Source organism: Genypterus blacodes, unplaced genomic scaffold (genome assembly GCF_046128005.1).
Source record: "Genypterus blacodes isolate CSIRO-AG114 ecotype Tasmania unplaced genomic scaffold, CSIRO-AGI_Gbla_v1 ptg000062l_1, whole genome shotgun sequence".
Taxonomy (NCBI): Eukaryota; Metazoa; Chordata; class Actinopteri; order Ophidiiformes; family Ophidiidae; genus Genypterus; species Genypterus blacodes.
In genome coordinates, this window is record NW_027466874.1 from 171,347 (window position 1) to 192,743 (window position 21,397).

The window sequence follows — 21,397 nt, forward strand, 5'->3', positions numbered from 1 at the left end:
AAAATAATCATATGTAGACATTGTCAATATTATTGTATGTTTTTCTCAATATGAAGACACATGGTGAGGAGTTACACACAGAAACGTGCGCCGTGTTAGCTATAGAACAATTTGGCAGGATATGGTTTTTTATATCTTCATAATATTCAATAATAATGCACATTTTTCTCTACATTTACTGTTTTTCTTTTAGTCACTCGCGTTCACACGCATGGTATCTCAGCTGACATGACATTATCAAAATATCACACTTCGGTCAAAGATACTGTACAAACACAAAAACCCTTACAACTGAACACGCGGTAAATATTATGATAACCATATGCAACCATACAAGGTGTTGGCTCTAATATCAAGCACACAGTCACACACACACACACACACACACGCACTCGTGAGGGGGCAACACTGCGAACGTGACGGCTACATGACGACACCTGCTAAAGAGGAAGGGAAGAAGCGCGTGTGCTTTCCGTTGGTATGGCGTTGGATGTGTCGGCCTATGACGCAAGGCTGCAGGGCCCAGCGGCATTCTGGGATCTGATCAGCAAAAGAGTCATTTTAGTTTAGAGTAGCCTTATCATTTGTTCACGTTTACGACTCCTACTATACTCAGCTCAGATCTGATTGGTTGTCGGCTTTTTACATGTGATATCATAATAAGTAAGCGATAAAATATTGTCTGCAGGTGATCATCCCGAATTTGGGGTTTATTCCACTACAACAATACGTTTTCATGCTTATTATATGGCTTCTTAATAAAGAAATACATATTTACTAGCCTCTGCTGAGTAAAATAGTGCCATTGTGTCACTCTGTGCTAACTTAGCCACTGTGCTGCAATGTTAACAAAGGCAGCAGAGCTGGCTCGTCTAGCTAGCTACATAGCAACAGCCTATTTAGAGTGAAAGTTTCTGAGAATTACAAAATGTGACATTGTAAATGGGACGAATGTCTGGATGTTGATGACTTACTGCTTTCCAGTTTGAAAAGCAGACATGTCTTTTTGTTGAGCAATGAGGAGAAGGCAATGCTAGTTTGTAGCTAGCTAGGAATGCTGGCAGATCTTGGCGTCATGATGGAACGAGGTCATTTGGCACTCTGGCATGCAGCGATGGACCAATCAGAAGTATTCAATACAGAGAAATGTGTAGTCATTTATTTGTTCGATCTATTAGCATATCCCAACACCCAATCGGCTAACGCGTAGGGAAAGAAACTGTAGCTCCTTTTTTTAGTTTCCATGACAATGGGCAGCACACCCTTTGCATATTTCTGTGGTGGATAAAACTTTTACTCATATGTAGTTTTTATGTTGTGAAAAGGTTTTTGTAGTTTACATTTGGAACATAAGCTGTCACCAACGCATTAGTGAGGGTGTTGTGCATTTAAAATCACCTCTGACCTACGATGCTGCAGCTGGCGGGGTCGAGCTTTGACACTTTTTTCTGTGCTCTTTTGATCAGGGCTCAGGAGAATTGCCGCAGAACTTTCCGAGATTGCAAGTTGCAATGGATTGCAGTTAGTTGCGTGTCATTCCATTCTCCTTTACCATGTTTCCATCGTGTCTCTACTGTCCTGTCAGCAACAAAAAGGCAGAAGTTTGTGAAAAATGTTGAGTTACAATTATTCTGTCAGATCGCCACAGTCTTGCACCAAATGAATTGTATATATTTGGAACTATTTTGGTGTGCATACTCTGGGCTGCAGCCCTGCCTGCGAGCTGTGTGTTAGTTAAGTTAGGCCTGTCACAGGCCAAGCATAATGCTTATTAATGTGGACTTGGCATATATGACAATCTGACGACTGGACGTCTTTACGTACAAAACAGGCAGTTTGTCAAAAACAGGTATTTGTCTTCTGCTACTCTCTGACATGAGGCAACGATGTGTTTCTCAGTGTACAGGGGATGATTGATAAGTTGTGAGCCTAACTGTGAGGCAATTATTTAAGAGAGAAGCAAAGTTGCGATCAATTGGAGACGCCCAATTTATTTTGGAATTTCCCTCACCCTGCATTTTCATGTAATCTTGTTATGCATGTTTTTCAGATAACGAGGTCACAATTTTGCAGAATGGATTGTAATCTAATCACAATCTAATCTGGCTCTCATTGTATATCTGGATTACACATCCAGGTACTGAGATCCAGAACGTCAATGGAAGGTGTAAAAGGGGCTTGTGAAAATATGGAAGAGGACAATTTGCAAAACAGCATAATCGTTCAATTAATCTGTCCTAAATAACTATAGATTTTTCTTCAAAAGCACCCAGCAGGTAGATCTTGACTGCATGTTGTAGTTTGTTTCGTTTAATTTAGCACTTTAGCTGCCACTTACACATTAAGTTCTAACAAATAAGAATGAGTGCAGTGGATGTGCACAAACACCTGATATTGTGTGTCAGACTCACAACTTAATAATCAATCCTCGTAACTACCTCCTGGACAGTGCACTCTCAACGCACATCTAATTTGGTGATAGTGATTAGTGATGTCATATTTTCGCGATAGTGACCTAAGCTGTAGGTCCAGGTCTAGTAAGCTGCAGGTGTCGTGGCCCGCGTGTCTCAGTGAGGATTCTGACAAGTCCTCGCAGCAACACATCCGTCTGTAGTAACGGCTTTTTGAAAACGCAAAATTGGATTTGGTTCAGATTGCGCTGCCGGCCTTACCTCGCCAACCTCAGGTATTTAGTGCGGTGGAAAGAGACCATACAAATGTTAGCGGAGTGGTCAACTGCTCACGAACATGGACCTAAGCGGAGGAACGGCGCAGAAGTTCATCTGGGTTTTTTTCTTTTTCTGGAGGGCTTGGAGGAGGGGTGGGGCTGGGGGTGGGTGGGCGAGGTGGCAGCAGCGGAACGACAGGCGATCAGCAGCACTTCTGAGGTAGCTGAGAGGGCTTGTCCGTCAGTCTGGTGGTCTTGGAGCCCGGAGCCACCGGCACCTCCACGTCCACACGCTCTGACATCTTCACGCAGATGATGTCCACCAGCCGCTCAAACACCTGCCGCACATTGATGTTCTCCTTGGCGCTGGCCTCGTAGTACTCAAAGCCTGCGGGCAGAGGCAGAAGTCAAGATGTCAAAGACCCAGTCTAATTGTGAATATGACAGTTCACATCATGAACTAAATAGAGCATCGAGTTTCAAGGTTTATATGTTAAGACGACACACATATACATGGACAGACTTATAGGACAAGCAGCGTATACCTGTGCTACACACTCACTTGTTAGTAATTATATACAACAGCACAGATTTAATATATATGTAATTCTTTACATTCTTAAATCATATGGTCAAGGTTACGCAATATTTCATTCAGGATCGGGGTGTGGCAGGTGGAGGTAGTTGTCTGCTGCTCTAAATCTTAATGTAAAGATGTGAGTGTGTGTAGCACAAACCAGGGAATTCTGGTTTTACACAAAGCTGTTCAAATATTCAAATAAATGGTTCTAATCTTGACAGACCAGTTGAATTAGTGTACTGTAGCCAACTCTGAAATATCAGCGGCAAATCCTTAGCTGACGTTATTTACGACCTTCAACCTTTTTTTCTGACTGAAAGTGGCCATTTCATGTGTTTGATCTCTCATCTTCTTCTCAAATATCAGACTGGACTGGTGATGATTCACTCACCCACACTTGACGCTCTTAAGGTAAAAGTCACTAATATATTCTGTAAATGCCCCGGCGTTCACACAGCCTCTGTAACGCTCATAAATGTTTTGTCAGTTGAACCTGCAGCCTGCAGTGTGTAAATTTGTTTAGGAGAGAGATTACAGAAAACTCACTGAAGGCCATAGACTTAAAACCCGTATAGTGTAAAGTTAGTATTAGCCCAAAGCAACACCCACACCCACACACACCCACCCCTGGTTATTCCAGTACACACACACACACACACACACACACACACACACACACACACACACACACACACACACACACACACAGACACACACACACACACACACACACACACACACACACACACACACACACACACTTTGAGCTGATGTCTTTTTTGATACCTTTCATTACCTTCTTTCTGCTGAAATAAATTCTTACAGTACTGATTAGTATCACAAAACAATGTCAGCACAGACACAGACGATCAGGGAACTCGGCTTTTTACGTCTTCTTACCTTCTTACATTCATTACGAAACATTTGTGCACAGTCATGCCAACTACTTGTGTTGGTTAGGTATTTTCTGGAGTATATTCATTTTGCAGCAGCCGCTCACCTAACTGCTCAGCCAGGTGTTTTCCTTTCTCTGGAGGTACAATTCTCTCTTCATCCATGTCACACTTGTTGCCCACCATGATCACCTGGGCGTTGTCCCATGAATACGTCTTAATCTGTGTGGCCCTGAAAGCACAAACAAACACACACACACACGCACACCCACACACACTTAATGTGTTTCTCAGCTGACAGTTCTATCTATCCTTGGCCGGTCACTTACCAGTCCTGGACCGCGTTGAAGGACTCCTCGTTGGTGATGTCGTACATGAGGATGAAGCCCATGGCCCCGCGGTAATAAGCCGTGGTGATGGTGCGATAACGCTCCTGGCCTGCTGTGTCCTGTAAACAACAACATGAAGAGATTCAACTTTAAGCTTTCGTCATTAAAAAGATACCACAGATATTGATACTGATCTCTTTTGGCCTCCAACGTTCACAGATGGAGGTTAGCACTTTGAGATCCACAATAAAAGTTGAATGTATCTTTATATGTCCAAGTTACTATAGGTTAGAGGTCCATGACAACATACAGAGGGTTCAGGGTCAAAGGTCATAGTTACTGTAGGATAGAGACAACATGTATCTAGTTCATGTAGAGAAGCTTTAACAGGTGTTCATGGATCCATTCTGTGGACAAGGAACCTGGGACGTGAACAACAAATCCTCCAACAATGTCATTGACTCAATTCATTGAGTTGAGACGTTATTTCCTGAATATCACAAGGTTTTGTAAAATCTCCAGCGTTTTGCTTCATCAAACAGCTCAATCCTCACCCACTCAACCACAACTAGGACGTTCAGGACGCAAACCTTTACCAGAAGCTGATCCTTAGCCTAACATTTACCCTGAAACAAGTCTGAACTCTCAAATGACTGGTTAATGTTTGTGATGACTGCAACTAAAAGTGAGTCATAATGAGTCTCAAACACACACACTCACACACACATACAAGCCTGATCTCCCCTCAGGATAACACACAGTGTGTGTTGGACGCTCCCATTGCACTTTTCATCAGTCTGCTGCTGGGTAATGAGTCGACAACATGCTAATGTGGTTGATTGATTGAAACTGTTCATTGCTCCTACTGTGATGTCACCTTGGGCTCTTTTTCACAGATGCAGGTACATTGCAGGTGTTACACGTGGAAATCACGGCAACCGCTCCTCCGCAACAAAAACTCTACCTTACCGGCTTCCAAATAGTGAATGTGGCGGCTACCGTGGGGTGAGCCCAGAGGTTGTGGTGATCTGCGACTGTTTTGTTCTGTTGCCCTAAACAAACTGTTGACAGAAATGTTCTCATTGACAGAGCCATGATGCTAATGTGGCTAATGCATTAGCTTTAAATTCAGTGTCACTCACCATGAGTGTGAGGAGGTTTGCTTCAGGCTCTCTGAGGCTCTGCTATGTTTAATGTGGCGCACCAATCGATCCTCAATGTGACTTTCACAGGCGTCTCCTTCGCACCATTCAGACACAATCTGACTTCTCCACCATTTCATCTTCACACCACTGCAGCTGGTCGGCCTCATCACGCTCTAAATTTAGCTCCTCCATATTCTTTTGTGTTTCTGCTTCGCTTCCTGTGCATTCATTTAACAATCGCTCATTTTTCTTTTCAAGAAGGATTCGTTTGCATTTAATTAATTTGGATTTGACGCGGATGAGTGTGTGTGTGTGTGTGTGTGTGTGTGTGTGTGTGTGTGTGTGTGTGTGTGTGACCACAGAAGCAGCATTAATCATGCAGAGTGATAAGCAGAGCTTCAGTCAGTGACTGATTCCTCTCAGTTTAGCTGAAACATGCTGATCAGAAAGAGGAGGAAGCCGACATGCACACACACTCCTCCTGCTAGAACACCAATTGTCACAATCAGAGTTTGACATAGAAACATAGAAACACAAACCACCTGAAGGACACACTTGAGGTGAAGTTGGGGTACACATATGTGTTACTCAATTCTTTCACACACACACACACACACACACACACACACACACACAGACAGACAGACAGACAGACAGACAGACAGACAGACAGACAGACAGACAGACAGACAGACAGACAGACAGACAGACAGACACACACACACACACACACACACACACAGTGTTCTGTTCAGTATGAGTTTGAATCCTTCATGTTGCTTCCCTTCCCAGGAAGACAAACTAAACGATCTTCACTGTGGATGTTGCTGATTTATTACTACAACTCATATACAAATGTGTATTTTTATGATGTCAGAATCAGCTCAGTAACACAAGAACTATGCAGACGGTGTAGAGGTTGTCTTTTTCCCATTGAGCTACGGACCAGCTTCATCCAAACGAAGCAGCTGAAGAGTTCACATGTCCGAGAAGAGGCTGGGAACATTCTCTGCACCCCTCGGGGCACAGTGGAGGCTGTTTCCTTCCTCACCAGTGACCCACAGCAAATAATACAAGATAAACAATTGATTTATTAATCTCTGTCATTCTCCTTCTGTCACCAGCCTCCTGAAGTTGGACCCGATGTCTTACGCCGAGTGCCAGACCATGTGTGTATCCCTGTGCTCTCAGCAGTATTACATATGATATATGTTATAATGTATGTCTGTGATCTGTATTTATCACAGATCAGTATTCAGAATCTCAAACCATGACCAGTTAGAAGCACACCCTTTATATTCCACTGTGCTTTCATTTGAGATCAATTGGTTCTGATTTCTGATTAGCTCTGCCATGAACCACCCCCTCCCCCTCCCCCCACTCCCTCACACCCCCACTGGGTCGCCACCTCTTCGCCCCCAGAGGTCTGTTTAATTGCCACTGAAGGCAGCACTGTAAATGTCTGTGTGTGTGTGTGTGTGTGTTGGCAAGCGAGAGTGAGTGAGTGAGTGAGGGAGTGAGGGAGTGCGAAAAGCTGCTGCCATGGTAACAGCCATCACAGCTGACGATACAGGCTGTCTGTGTCTCTGTCCTCTCCTTTCTTATCCCAGCCGCAGCAGCAGAGGAACATTGTGTTACTCTGCTGCTCTTTGCTGCACTGTGTCAGTTGTTCTGTTTTCAGGGTCGATTGTAAGAGGACGACAGAATAGGTGAGAGGTCAGCGACCAAGAGAAGATATCATTATTAAAAAAATGGCCAATCAGAGATACTCAAATGTGTTGCTATGTGGATCATGGTGGGGTTGAGCTCATTAGAACTCAAACTATAATCCATCCATCCATCTTTACATCGGCCCATCATCTATCCATCCATCCATTCATCTTTAAATCAGCCCATCATCCATCCTCACCCAGATCTGCAGCTTGATCCTCTTGTCGTTGCGGTACACCGTCTTCACCTTGAAGTCGATGCCTACGGTGCTGACGAAGGAGTTGCTGAAAGAGTCGTCGGCATAGCGGAACAGGAAGGACGTTTTCCCAACGCTGCTGTTGCCGATGATCAGCAGCTTGAACATGTAGTCAAAGTTCTGGTCTGAGCCATCCCGCTGGCCAAAACGCTGGTCTGCCTTCGCCATCTGATGTTTGATATGATGAAAACATATACGTGCAGTCAAGGACAATGAAAAGGGAATCTTTTTTTTCTCTTAAAATCACATTTAGATATTGAATGTGACTTGTTTTGTTGCAGTGTCGACACAGTCTAAAGCAGAATAACCCTTTAGGAAGATGCCTCAATCCCATGAGGCCAAACCCCACGTGATAACTGCACAGAGCGAGTGACACTTCCTGTTAGCAGGCCAGACATTAATTTGTTAAAAAAAACAAGTCTGTGGTGCTGCCGGTCGACCTTGAAGCAGTGTGGAGAAAGAAGTGATTGGTTAGAATGTAACGAGCGCAGAAAGAGCTGAATGAATGTTGAGCGGCAGATGAGTCAGAGCTCAAGATCCTGCTGGGTTCAATGTAGCATGGATGGATGCGTCTTCCTCTCCCTCAGAGGTTGAGAGGTCCTCAGCTCAACCACAAAACTCACAACGAAGAATCAACTGTGCATTGATCAAACATCTGTGATGTGACGTGGATCAGATACTTATCACATGACTCAAGTACATCAGTCGGTACGTAACCACAGTGACGTTTGTTTGTGAGCCAAAGAGCTGCTTTGCGATCCAACCCAACACTTGCAGACGCTAATGGCTTATTAGTGAGATGCATCCATGAACCAATAAACCAATCCATTATCCATCCAGCACCAGATCTGCTGAGGAACCTCTTGCAAAAGCAACACACTTGTGCTGGGGATCAAAGAAAATACAAGCACAATGAAACTCCTGTAAACAAACACAATGTGCCTGTATGGATGAGACGCTACAGAGATGCTGGAGCTGTTTATAGGTGATTACAGGTCTCCTCAGATCATTATGGGTATCAACTCGCCATCAAGGCCATTCCAGAGCTCTGTACCTTTAATAGAAAGAGGGTGAAAGGACAGTATGATGGTCGACTGATTCAATCTGCATTATGTGGAATAACCTAACTTCTTACATGTTTTTTTAGAGATCGTGATTTTGCGGCTGAGCTCTTTCAGGACGACCTGCATTTTAAACGAGGTGAATGCAGTTTAGAAATAGTTTCACAGCCCCCCGCTCACCTGATTTGGCCCCGTCAGACTTTCACCTCTTCTCCAAAATGAAATAGGCTCTACGTGAAAGCCCATATGCCCTCACACAATGCAGTCCCAGCTGAACAGGAGGCATTTCAGGACTTATGATGCTGGGACAATATCCTCCAGCATTGTTGGCATAAGTATATTGAGTTGAAAGGAGATTGCGTTGGAAAACAAACAGGGCTTTCTCAGATAGGCTCACAATTAATCAATCAGCTCCCTCTACACTTTATAACCCTATGTGATTACTGTAGGTTTACGATTTTATTGACATTTGAATTGATTACATAATGAACAGCCTCACATAATGACAACTAAGGTGGAGCTACACAAAACACTAGAATAGTGGACACACACAGTGAGACCCTACAGGCAGAACAGAAATATCCTGCAAATACTGCAACAACAATCTCAATATTGTAAGATAAGTATAGATCCTTTTGCAGCCTGTAGGAACATGATAAAATATAATAAAGGTGCTATAGATTTATGAAAGGTGCAAAGTCATAAAGGAGAAGAGGAGGAACAATGTGGCATTACATTGTTATTATTATTAGAATAATTAGGCTACAATTAAGCATAATTAGGGCAAAATGGAGTCCCAGACACATTTAAAGACCCAGCGGACTGAAGGCGTTTAAATAATATTATGAACTCAAATATAAAGGCAACACAAAGCCAATGCAGAGAAGAAGCTCAATGAACGCAGAATGCAGAACGTCAGTATAAGCTCGATAATGAACATAACAGGAATCATAGAGATCAGACAGGAAACACATTAGGCACATTAAGGCAACACAAAGCGGATTCATAGAGGATTCATGGACACACTGACACAGAAGAGCCTCTGAGGAGGAACATGACAGCGCTCCACTGCTGCACCGGCTCAGGTGAGATGGAGGTTCAGGATCAATATCAGTAAGCATGATCGGGAATGTGTGTGTGCGTGTGCGTGTGTGTGCGTGTGCGCCCCCCTTACTTACCTCTGCTGGGCGGATCTGTTGCTCTCTCGCTGCACCTGATCTGTTCGCACTCCGATCGAACTGGTCGAACGCCGCGTCGTCTGAAAGGAAACAGGAGGAAACGTTGTGCCGATATTCCTTCAGAAAAAAAGCCCGTTTCCGCGCAGCTTCACGCACGGCGTTACACTGACATGCTGCGTTAATTGGAGGTGGAGCGATGGGGCTGTTAGCGGAGGAGTCTGCTGCCTGTCACCTCCGCGTCTAAAAATAACCACCGCCGGCTCCTGTGTGAATGAGCGCGGAGATGTTGGTTTGTCTGCGGGCTGTTTGCAGGCTCGACCTCCGCCCAATCACACGGCGGTGCCGCGCAGACGCGTCCGCCTGCGTATGAGTCATAAAGCTGGAAGGGCAGTGAGCGCGGTGAGCGGCGTGTGATCAATGCGCTTTAACATTGATCACTGATCAAAGAGAGGAATCAGTGCGTCTGTGCTGCTGACACACACACACACACACGTTTGTGTCATTCAACAGGAAAAGAAAAGGAATTTTTTACCAACATTTAGTTTTTGCAGCATCACTGTGACACAAAGTTAAAGCTACATTCCAAGTTTGTAAGATAAGATAAGATAAATGCATTTAAGGGATTTCATTTGTCTTTCCTGAGATAATGGAATCATTTTGTCAGAATGTCTCATTGAGATCTTTGTTGGATCTGTCCAATCACATACACATTAATGTTCTTTCTGGATGTTTTCTCAAGATCTTGAAAAGAATATTCTGTTAACGCCAGAAAACAAAGTTGGCTTTCCTCTTCATTATCTCAGGAAAACAAACCCAGATCCATGTAGTCTCTCAGCCTCTGTGGAGCTTCACGAGTGCTGAGCACATGAAAAGGCCAAAAAGAATCAAGATAGAGACCATTCAAGTGAGTATGGGGAGGGTTTCAGGTTTTGGTTGTTATGGTAACTTAAAGGGTAAAGTTTGGCCTCATACACATTGTTCTTGTTTATTAAGGCCTCTGTCAGGACTCTGTGTGTTCTGGGCCTAATGCCTCAGCTCATCAGAGGCTCACATGTCTGATATGGTGCTTCACTGCTGGCACCAAAATCTACCCAAATGAAACCGAAGGAACCAAAGAGAAAAGACAAGGCAGCAAGTTTTCATTAGACACTAACATTTATTCACTTGACGTTTGTCTCTGGCACTCCGATCCACAGAGATCAAAGAGCAGGAGGTGGGTTTGCTCTAGCGTCAGAACACCTGTGACCTTACTGAGTGGGAACGACCCTGGAGCAAACCCACCTCCTGCTCCTTGACCTGCTGTGGCGTCGCTGAGTGGGGCGTGGCCAGAAGGTCACCGGGCTGCAGGCTTTGGTCTCACGGAGAGCAGAGCAGCAGCATTCCGCCAATAATGTGGGCAGCAGGTCTCTGTGTGAACGAGCAGGTGGTCCCCTCGGTCAGTCTCTCAGGTCCCCCTTTACGAGCCTCCGGGGGCCAGGCCGCTCTGCTCCAACTCCGCTACCACCGACATGTGTTTGAAGTCTGCCGGGTGGTGGTTGAACGTCTCCACCAGTCGGTACGTCTCGTGCTTCTGCGTGCCATAGAACAGCTGCACCTGATTGGCCAAACACTGCGCATGGTGGACAGTCTGGGAAAGAGCAGGACGAGACTTTACACTGGTGACATGGGAAACAGGTGTAATGGAAAATGCTCCGCCAGTCAAGCCTAAGAGACTTACGATGAACTTGGGGTCCATCTCTGCGGTCATGAGGACGACGCCCTTGTCCTGCTGCAGGTCTGTGTAGTGGTAGAGGATGAGCTGACTGGGAGCGTTCTCACCCATCGTCTGGACGCCAGCAGAGGCCAAAAGACAAGAACCAAGGATGAGAACACGAGGAAATGTGACGAGGCAGCAGAGTGTGAGTGTGTGTGTGTTCCATCCCGTAGTAGCAGGTTACTGTGCGTTACCTGGACATTGATGAGGGAGGTGAAGTGGATCTCGTGTCCAGACCACTGGCCCAAGAAAAACTCGTAGCCCTCCTTCTGAGGCAAGGCAAAAAGGAACTGAGAGGGAAACAGGAAGGGAGTGTCACTATGGTGATGAGAAGGGAAGAATGTATACGTTTGCTCAGGTCTGAATTTATACATTACTTTACTTAAATGATTGTCTGTAAGAGGTCACAAGGATGTTAACGACGTCTAGCTAATGGTAAAAAAAAGTCTAACTTTATAAGGAAAGGTTTGAGTCACACAAGAACTGAAGCAGACGCTCAGGTCACTTCAAAGGGAAGTTTAAAGAGTGAAAAGTCTAAAATCCCTTCTGAGGTGACAGGACCAGACTTTGTTTTTGCACGTTTCAGGTTAAAGATACTGCAGGATTGTGACCTCAGGTGCACTGGAAGTGAAGCTCCTGTGACGCAGCTCCACGCCTGAAAGGGTTAAACAAAGACTCACCGAGGGGCAGGACTTCGCTCTGCTGGATATCATCTCGTACATTTGCGTCTGCAACACAGGGACACACAAAGAGCTCAAACACACATGTTTACACTTACACCCTAAACACACTACACTGTACAGGTGTGTCGTGCGTAGTGCTGTGTGTGAGCGTTGACTCATCATTTCCTACACTAAACAATGTCCTTTTAGTTCTGTTTCTTAACATCAGTGATTTTCAAATTTTGTTTCAATTTCAATTTAGGTTTATGATTTGTTTTGCTATTTTAAGCTTTTATTTTGGGGAAATATGGGAAAATGTTCAAAGCTGCATTCAGAGATTCTGATTAAAGACAAACAGAGGGTTAAATGTGTTCTGTGTTAAGCTCACCGGAATGACAGCGCTGATGGTGTCTTTGGTGGAGTAATATTTCATCCAGAGCTGAAAGAAGAAGACACAACATCAACACCAGGAACATTCTGTGGTCTGAATGTCACACTGCAGCACTGAGTCCATGTCAGGGTGAGTTAAACTCAGTCAGGTTCAGTTAAACTGAGCCCGAGCTGAATCCAAAGATCAATCATCTTAACTCCCTGTAGGTTTACCTCTGCAATCTCCTCGCCTGTATTGTCTTGGATCATCTCCAGGTTGAGGATAGAGCTCAGCGTCTGAATTAGAACACAGAACACAGAGTGAAGCTTTGTGTGTGTGTGTGTGTGTGTGTGTGTGTGTGTGTGTGTGTGTGTGTGTGTGTGTGTGTGTGTGTGTGTGAGCAGATGTTCCCTCACCTTGTTCTTGGTGAAACCATCAGATGTTCCACCGTCAGCTGCCAACTGGTCCCGCTTCTCTAACTGTAAAGATTCCAGGACAAACCCGCCGTCACATTTAGGCCCACGTTTTTATTTGACTTTGAAAATGTTATTTCTGTACATTATTGTCTTTGGTCTCCTGCTGCACCTCATTACATCATCTAATCTGAGGGCCTCAGTGACAGCCTGTCCCGCTCGTACCTCCTGCTCCATGAACCTGACGAACTCGGCTTGTTTGGAGTGACCCAGGACTTCCTTCTTGGCTTCATGCCTCTGCTCCAGTCGGGTCTTGAACTCCTGCGGTTTGGCACTGACAAACAAAAACTTAGAGCTTTAAAACACTAAACACCAGCCAACAGCAAAACACTGTATCTATATATGTGTGTGTTTTTGTGTAGACAGCTTTGTATTTAAACTATGGTGAGTGAGATGACAAATATCCTTGAAAAGCGGTCCAGTCCATATCCTGTCACATGTCATCTTAGGGTTACCAAGGTTACCCGGGTTACCAGGGTTTCTCAGCGCCCTGTGCTCGATTTATAGCAACCTCGATTAATAGCAACTATCAAGTGTGTGTGTGTGTCACATTTACATTCAGTTGTTAATTAGCTACAGATCTGTGACCCTGTGAGGCCCAGAGTTCTCTGATGTTGTCGCCGGCTGACCTGCGCAGTTTCCGGATCTTGTCCTGGTATTTGCCGTAGTACGGGTTTTCCTCCAGCTGCGGCTCCGGCTCGCTCTTCCGCACGGAGAAAGCGCGGAAGTGCGCCGGGACGAGGCCGGGAATCAGCGGCCTTATGCCAGCTGCTCTGACGGCCAACATTCCCCGATACATACAGGACATTTGCACCATAGCCGCCGCCATGTTTCCATCGCTCCGGTCGCACATCGATAGTGTTCCGACGGGAACGAGGATTCTTACACTGGTTCCGCAATATATTGAATAGAGCAAACGCATGTGCTTATTCATATTGTTTTATTTACAATTAATAATTACTTATAGAAAACATTTTTTTTGTATCCGTCTTAATGCAAGATAAATTTCCATTGCATGCGATTTGCTGTGAATTGCATGCAAAATGACGAGTAATAAAGTATCTTAAATCTTAATATATATAAACAGGACATTGACTTGGCTGTATCGTTTCGACTTTACTGCTGATTTTACAGATCAGCCCGTTTATCATTTATACGCACACTGTATGTGCTGAACAGGATTAACAATACTACATATTTATGTTAATTTTATGTATCTAATTCAAATTTTAAAACAAATATATAAAAATATTTAAAAATATTTTTTTAGACTGGACAGATACAGTAGTTGAACTGCAGCTTCTTGCAGTCAGGGGCTGTTGATGACTCCATACAGTATTGAGGCCTCAAGGCTCGACTGCAGTAAGAACACAAAGACATCCATCACAACTCAAATCATATTTATTTTGACAGGTTCAGTACAAAATTACATAAAAATATGTATTTACAGGTAAAAAAATGTGCTTTGTGAACATGTCACTGCACAGCTGGAATCAAGTTCAGTGTTCTGCTGAGGAGGCGGTTGACCTGGTAACAAGTGCATCAAGATCTCCTCCACAGCTTTCAACTAATCCGGCGCTGTATCCAGGGTGGAGTATTCACGTCTCCACTCTGCAGCTACGCCTGTGTGTGGTGGTGTTGATGGCTCAGGTGAGAGTCGGAGGGATTCGCCTCCACAGGCCGCCGCACAGACAGTTTTTGATCCAGCGCTGCTCCCACTGCTTCATGGCGTTCGTCTTGTTTGGAGAACGAAGCATCGTCACGCAGCCACACCTGAAAAGCGACAAGACACACAGTTCACACATGTTCCCTTTATTGGTTTGGTTTGTCTGGGCAGTATGAAACTTGTTCATCATGACACCAAATGCTGGTGAAGTCACTTCTTGAATACTAACCTTGTGCAGGCCTTGCTCTCTTCAGTAGGACAGACTCCCATATGAACACATCGCAGGTTATCCATCTTCTGAGAGCCTGGACTCCTGCACATGTGCACACAGACACACATATCAGATGGTGTTAGACCAATAGACCCCCGGGCTCATACTGAGGACCTCAGTGAGGACAGCTTCAGGCGTTATTACCTGGTGAAGACCTCCAGCGGAGCGGCGGGGGCGATGCCGGGTAGGGACGACGCTTTCCCAAACTGCAGCCTGAGCGGGTGTTTCCCCTGCAGCTTGATGATGACTCCATCATTGACAGGAAGCCAGTCCATACTGGGAACCAGCAGCTGACTGGGCAGCAGGCAGCACTCGTCAATCAAGCTCTCGTCGGGATCCTGCGGCGGACCGTCGTCCCGAGCTGAGACCAGAAATGTTTGTTATTCACTGAAGTCTGTCAGGGTCATGGATGAGGACATCTAGACCCCAATTAATAACTGAGGAGAAACAACTTTGCATTAGAAAGAAGTTTGAAGTAGCAAAGACTTTGATCTATTTTAGATCACTAAGACGCCGTCAGTGCAATAACCAAATGAACTTAATCAGGCTCAGAATGATTTATGTGAAACTGGACTTTGTTTCTTCAGTTAAAAAGAAAAAAAAATAGAAACAGCCTTGAGTAACAGACCTGCGTTCAAAAGTCAAATTGTACTTCCGAAAAAGTAAACGGACGTTCTGAGGTTTGAAGCACTTAGATGTGGATTCTTACAGCAGAGCCACAGTTTGGTGAGCAGCCTGAACAGCAGCGACATGCTGTCCTGGTTGTCAGACGTTGCAGTGAAGGTGGGCAGACAGCCGGACTTCAACAGGCCCCAGATCCGGATCATCACCAACATCTCCCTCAGCATCCCCAGAGAGGCTCCGTCCCTCAGGAACCCAAAACCAGGACGCACCATGGAGCCCTGAACCAGAAACAAACCACATACATACGCCAGGGGGCCACTTCATTTGGTACGTCTGTCTCCTTAGGTATGTTTGTTATGTATCCGGGTCTCGTTATCGGCTTCCAGTTAGAGCTCTCACCTGGTTGGGCAGGTTGGCTAGCAAATACAGGACGAAGTCTCCCACCCACTGGATGAGCTGCTGCAGGGACTGTAAGGGGGGGCCGTCCAGCACAAACTCCTCCGTCTTCAGGTTTATCATCACCTTATCAATATCTGAGGAAACACAAGGTATCAGCTTTGCTTCACCGAGGTCAGTGTTTGACCTTTGGTGTGAATCGAGTGTGTGAGCAGAGAGACACGTGTCAAAATGAAGGATGTGGACGCTCAACTGAAGTATCGACCTCTCAAAGAAGGAAAGACTCCAAAGATCACCATCCACACTGTGCATCCTGATGAAGATGAAACATTTCTAAATATCTCCTCTTTGCTGTGCAAGTGATCTCTAGTCGTACCCGTGTCTGTGTTTTTGGCGCAGACTTCGGCCAGACGGTCACCAGGACTCTTGTCGGGCGTGTTGAGGACATGTGGCCTCAGCAGGGACTTTAAGGTGGCGCTGATGGCGATCAGGAGCAGTTTGGCGTGGAAGTCGCAGGCTCGGGCCGCCGTGGCCGATGACAGTTTGCAGAGTGACGCCTTCACTGCCACGATGCGCGTCGCCAGAACCTGCAGAATACACCACCATGAGCTAAACTATGTCGCTGGATTGGATCGGTATTGTGGGAAGGGCAAGCTGTTGTTTCATGCTGTATCGTACTGACCTGCTGCAGCGCCTGGTTCTGCCTCATGTACTCCTCATGCAGCTTCTCCACCAGGTTGTGGACCATGGTGGGCTGGACGTGTAGCAGGACGTCCCACCAGTCGTAGCCCGTAACCATGCAGTACTCCAGCAGGAACAGCAGGTGGCGCAGTGTGGTGTTCATGTCAAGCATTTGGCCCATAGATGGTGAAACTCGCAGCATATGAAGCTGAAGAGCAAAACAATAACTTTACACAGAGGACATAGATGACAACCCGTTTCCTCTGGCACAACCCTTGGGTCAAAGGTCACACTTGTTGACTGCTGATGTTGCGGCGTGCTCACCTTCCCATGGTTGTCGATTCCAGCCAGGGCCAGAGAGGTCCAGGAAAACTGCAGGGCTTTGAAGTGGAGAGTCGGGCCGCCGGTTCTTTGGCGCTTGATGGCCGACTCGTCGCCGGGCCGCTGGCCGGGGCCGGAGGTGGAGGAGGAGCCGTAAAACACTCCCATGGTGTGGAGCGACAAGCGGTGGAGGATCTGGATGCTGCCGTCATGGAAGGCCAGAGCCAAACCTGGAAATACATTTACATCATCATTCAGCCTGACGGATGAAAGAGTAAAAGCAAACCCAGCACACACTCACCATCTGCACATGCATACGATTACACAACACAACATGGACCACGTGTGTTTGGACTGAGGAAGGAAACCAGTGGGTCAAGAGGTCACCCAGAGGTCAGCTGATACGACTAACATCACAGTTTGCCCCTCCAGTTTACTTCTGGGCCCCAGGAGCTCATGTGGTAGAGCAGATCACAGACATAGCTGTAGGATCACACGCTCGGCTCACAGCTGCTTCACACCCAAATGCTCATTGCTAAGTTTATATATATATATATTTCCTACACCTGTCTCCATGGCAAAGATATCAGTGACTCAATGAAGGAGAGCAACACACTGCCAGCACATCTGCATCAGTATTGATCCCTGCAACGATACAAATGACTGCGGTTGGTCACCAAGCTGCGTACCGAGTCCGGGGCAGAACTTGGTGTCTGACGCCACCTTCAGGTCAGTGTTGGAGATGGAGATGGGCAGTTTGGGCAGAGCCACTGCCGACACCCTCTCCAGGTCATTGGTGGTCGTCAGGATTCGCCACTTCAGGATGGTCGGCTGCTTCTCGCCCACTGCACGGAGGTCAAAGGTCAGGTGAAGCCAGGCAGAAGAATACTCTCAAAATGCCACAGGAATTTGATAAAAACATTAAAAGTATTTTCGAGGGAGCCATTAATTAACCAACAGACTCGCTCCACTTTGTTTCGTACCAACTGGTGATCGATGTTGGAATATGTTGTTGACAGGAAGTCCCTCCCTCCTCAGAGACCAACACTCTACAATGCTGCCACTCTGATTGGACGCACACAGGAGAACCTAAAACCACATAAACCCACGTTACACATTAGGACATAGGAACCATTTCCCCTTGGCCTTGTGCACATAAGTCTCAGAGCTCTCGCTACACAGCCTTCTCTCCGGTTCTCCCTGCTCACCTGCTCAGAGTTCTCCTTGGTCAGATACTTGAGGTGTGTGACAGCTGGGTACTTCTCCCTCCTCAGCGGGTCGGTGGTGCAGCGCAGGAAGAGAGACGGCAGCAGCTCCGTGTCAATGCGACACTTTTCACTGACCACACTGACCACAACCTGCACACACACAAACAAGTCACTTAGACATACTGGGCATCAAACAACATCTTTGAAATAAAGTCATGACTGCATCACACATATTCCATGGACTGGCTGACCTTGTAGAACTGGACCGGGGAGGCGCTGCTGCCGTCAGTCGCTGCCACCACAATGTTTCCTCCGCTGGTGAAGGCCATGTCGGCCAACGCCACCCGGCCTCGCAGGCGGCACAGGCTCTCGCTGGCGGTAAGCAAGGTGCCGCCGGGCTTCAGCAGCGAGACGGTGACCAGGCCGCTGACCGTCACCGCCAGCCAGCCCTCCATCGGCTTCCCACCAAACACACTCAGAGAAGGAGAGAACTTCACCCGGGAGAACTTCTCACCGAAGTTAGTGGAGCCCGACTGCACAGACAGAAACATTAAGATGGCAACATGTTGCATCACTGAGTTTACAGCATGTGGGAGTGTTACAGTGTTAGACTGATTCCTGCTGATTTTAGAATGTTTTTTCCATTTTTAGAGAGATATCTTTGTGTTCAGTTCCATCAGGATCCTGGTGTTGCATCCCACATGCATGGGGACGGAATATCGAACAAGTGTATCACTTCACCTTCTATGTTCTATCCTATGCTTCTATACCTATGAAGGATTTGACAGAGATGTGTAGTGTTGTGGAAACAGTCTAGAACATTGTTAAGCGTAAGCAGGTTTGGGGTTTGATCTTGGCTACCATCTCCACGTGCAGGGCCAGTTTGACTCCGTTGTGCAGCCAGCTCAGAGCCACGATGGGGTCTCCATCCAGGGAGCTGGACAGGACGCACTCCCAGCTGTTCACCAGGTGATCAGACATGGACCAGCATTTGATCTGACCATCCCCGTCTGCAGACAGCAGCCTGGAGCCTGAACACCACACAGAGAGGAGACATGACAGAGAGGAGACATGAAAATGAAGAATATTGATATGTAAATACTCCATTTTATGTTTTTATAATGTTAATATGTTTCTTATATTCATTTGTATCTAAATTCAAGCACAAAGGGAAACTATTTGTCCTGCTGCTTTTGACTATAATGTGTAAATTTAGGTTGTCAGAGCTGTGAAAATGTTCGTGAAATGCTGTTTGAAGACGAGGGTGTTATTAACATACTTGATCCGTCATTTAATTCCTAAGTTTCAGAATTCAGTGGTTTGCATAAATATAAACAAGTGATTTGCCTAACAGGTTCTGTCGTAAATAATAATTATCTTCACTTGGTACATAGTAAACTTTACTTGGGTCCATTCTAAACTTTCTTCTTAATATTTCATGCCTATTTGATTCTTTCTGTGATTAACATCTCACCTGACTGGTCCCACTCCAGACAGGAAATGACCTCCCTGTGTCCAGAGCTGATAGAGTAAACGTCCCACGGGTGCTCAGTGTCGATGATGTGGATCATGTGACTGACATCTGACAAACAGAGGGAGGGATAGAGTCAGTTTGGGAACATCTGACAAGCTACCTTGAAGGTACAGGACCTGCAAGGGGTAAGAGGCCCTCCCACCAACGCCAAACAATGAGCAGGACCATCAGGTTTTGATGGTCCAGTCCTCCTTTCAATTCATTTCAGTCATTTTGTTGTCAGAGAGAATTGAATATTTCTTATCAATTCCTGGAAATAAATGTGGTAATTAACTGAGTTACACAAAACAGACATTACTTCATACAAAACACTCACAATAAATATCATTACAATGGTTCCATGACAGCAGAGTGTGTCATGGAAACACGCGCGCGCAAGCACGCACACACACACAGGGTGCTGCAGGTTTACCTTTGTCGTCATCCTCATTTTTGATGTCAGTGGTGAAGGCCACCAGGTTCCTACAGGACCAGGCGCAGACCAGGGGGATGGAGGGACAGTGGGTGCTCTTTGGACGCTTCTCCCACTCACACACGTAGGCCAGCTCCATGCTTTAGTTTAGACACACACGCACACTGCTGAGATCAAAACGTCACTCTGAAAATAACATCAACCTGGATAAATATGAATCCATTAATAAACACAATGTCCACCATCCAATGAATGCGCGAGAGAGAGGAGGATAAGTTAGTGAGTTTGCAGAGTCCGAGTCATCATCCGGGTTTTAGATTGGGTAGTGTAGTTGCTTAGAAAGACACTGTTGCATAATTGTGATGACAAACATCTAAGAATAAAAGTCCAGGTTCCAGAACTTATCAATCGAGGCTTCTACTTGAGTCAAACATTACACGACACAGTTAAAACATTTTAAACTACATTAGTAACTCATCTCACATGAAGCACAAACAAGTGACACGGTTTATTAGAGAATAAACTTTACTATTCAACTTAATGTTTCTATCCATTCTGTGACAGTATCTTTAGTAAACAATGCTAACTTTAGCTAATGTTACCTTGTCGCATCCAGTGACGAACGTCGATATTCGAGGTAGTTCGTTTGCTTGATACTCTTATTAGCTGTACGAAGACATGCAGACTCTATACGCAAAAGGAAATCAATCTATTTAATACCTATCCACAGTAAACTATAAGTTATTTCATTAGCTGTGCGCTAGCATATGTCGCAAACAAGCCTCCTGACATCCATTCAAACAATGTAACCAGGAGGACCCATTGGTTCGAAAAGCTGTCTGTGCATTCGCCTGCCACAAAATTGTGACCGGACAGCGTTTCCACAATGATGACAACAACAATTTAAATCGCACAAGTGTACCACGTAACAAATGTTGATCGCACTGTATTGTGGTGAACCTCACCTCTGCTACCACACCCGGTTTGAACTGAGTTATGGTTCTGTTCGTTATTAGGTTTGGTTTGGTTCTGCCTGATCGCACACTCCGCTGCTTGAGGATGTAAGCTTTTCCACCAGCTTTCCACCGATATGCTTATCGCTAAGTTTAATAGATCATTCATATGCTTGAGATAAAAAACATTACTGCACTCTCATCTCTCTGTGTTTATAAGGCAGGACAACGAGCATCTTTCCTCCAGTCGCCT

At 45.6% G+C, this 21,397-nt stretch overlaps 3 protein-coding genes across 7 annotated transcripts; all 3 read right to left on the reverse strand.

Moving 5' to 3' along the window:
- Positions 1–2,841: 2,841 nt before the first annotated feature.
- rab3b (RAB3B, member RAS oncogene family) lies at positions 2,842–7,749 on the reverse strand. Its single transcript, XM_076154479.1, has 4 exons — positions 7,525–7,749; positions 4,471–4,589; positions 4,249–4,373; positions 2,842–3,056 (listed from the first exon to the last, which is right to left on the reverse strand). The coding sequence occupies exons 1-4, from the start codon at positions 7,747–7,749 to the stop codon at positions 2,872–2,874; spliced, it is 654 nt and encodes a 217-aa protein (XP_076010594.1). The 3' UTR covers positions 2,842–2,871.
- A 3,215-nt stretch (positions 7,750–10,964) lies between these two features.
- Positions 10,965–13,931, reverse strand: atpaf1 (ATP synthase mitochondrial F1 complex assembly factor 1). Of its 3 annotated transcripts, none has more exons than XM_076154369.1 (9): positions 13,708–13,931; positions 13,244–13,352; positions 13,022–13,084; positions 12,839–12,901; positions 12,624–12,674; positions 12,254–12,301; positions 11,768–11,863; positions 11,538–11,645; positions 10,965–11,447 (listed from the first exon to the last, which is right to left on the reverse strand). In XM_076154369.1, exons 1-9 carry the CDS (start codon positions 13,929–13,931, stop codon positions 11,277–11,279), a joined length of 933 nt encoding a protein of 310 aa, XP_076010484.1. In that variant the 3' UTR covers positions 10,965–11,276. The 3 variants fall into 3 exon arrangements, with proteins under 3 accessions (XP_076010484.1, XP_076010485.1, XP_076010483.1); XM_076154370.1 differs by having other exon boundaries at positions 13,635–13,715; XM_076154368.1 differs by having other exon boundaries at positions 12,839–13,084.
- A 532-nt stretch (positions 13,932–14,463) lies between these two features.
- med16 (mediator complex subunit 16) lies at positions 14,464–21,350 on the reverse strand. 3 transcript variants are annotated; one of them, XM_076154570.1, is made up of 16 exons: positions 21,157–21,350; positions 20,192–20,331; positions 19,720–19,827; positions 19,107–19,276; positions 18,497–18,778; positions 18,246–18,395; positions 18,021–18,126; positions 17,727–17,882; positions 17,041–17,267; positions 16,718–16,924; positions 16,412–16,622; positions 16,039–16,172; positions 15,725–15,917; positions 15,160–15,376; positions 14,974–15,057; positions 14,464–14,851 (listed from the first exon to the last, which is right to left on the reverse strand). In XM_076154570.1, the coding sequence occupies exons 2-16, from the start codon at positions 20,328–20,330 to the stop codon at positions 14,725–14,727; spliced, it is 2,511 nt and encodes an 836-aa protein (XP_076010685.1). In that variant the 5' UTR covers position 20,331; positions 21,157–21,350; the 3' UTR covers positions 14,464–14,724. The 3 variants fall into 3 exon arrangements, with proteins under 3 accessions (XP_076010685.1, XP_076010683.1, XP_076010684.1); XM_076154568.1 differs by lacking the exon at positions 21,157–21,350 and adding an exon at positions 20,794–20,991; XM_076154569.1 differs by lacking the exon at positions 21,157–21,350 and adding an exon at positions 20,794–20,991 and having other exon boundaries at positions 20,192–20,394.
- Between the last annotated feature and the right edge of the window lie 47 nt (positions 21,351–21,397).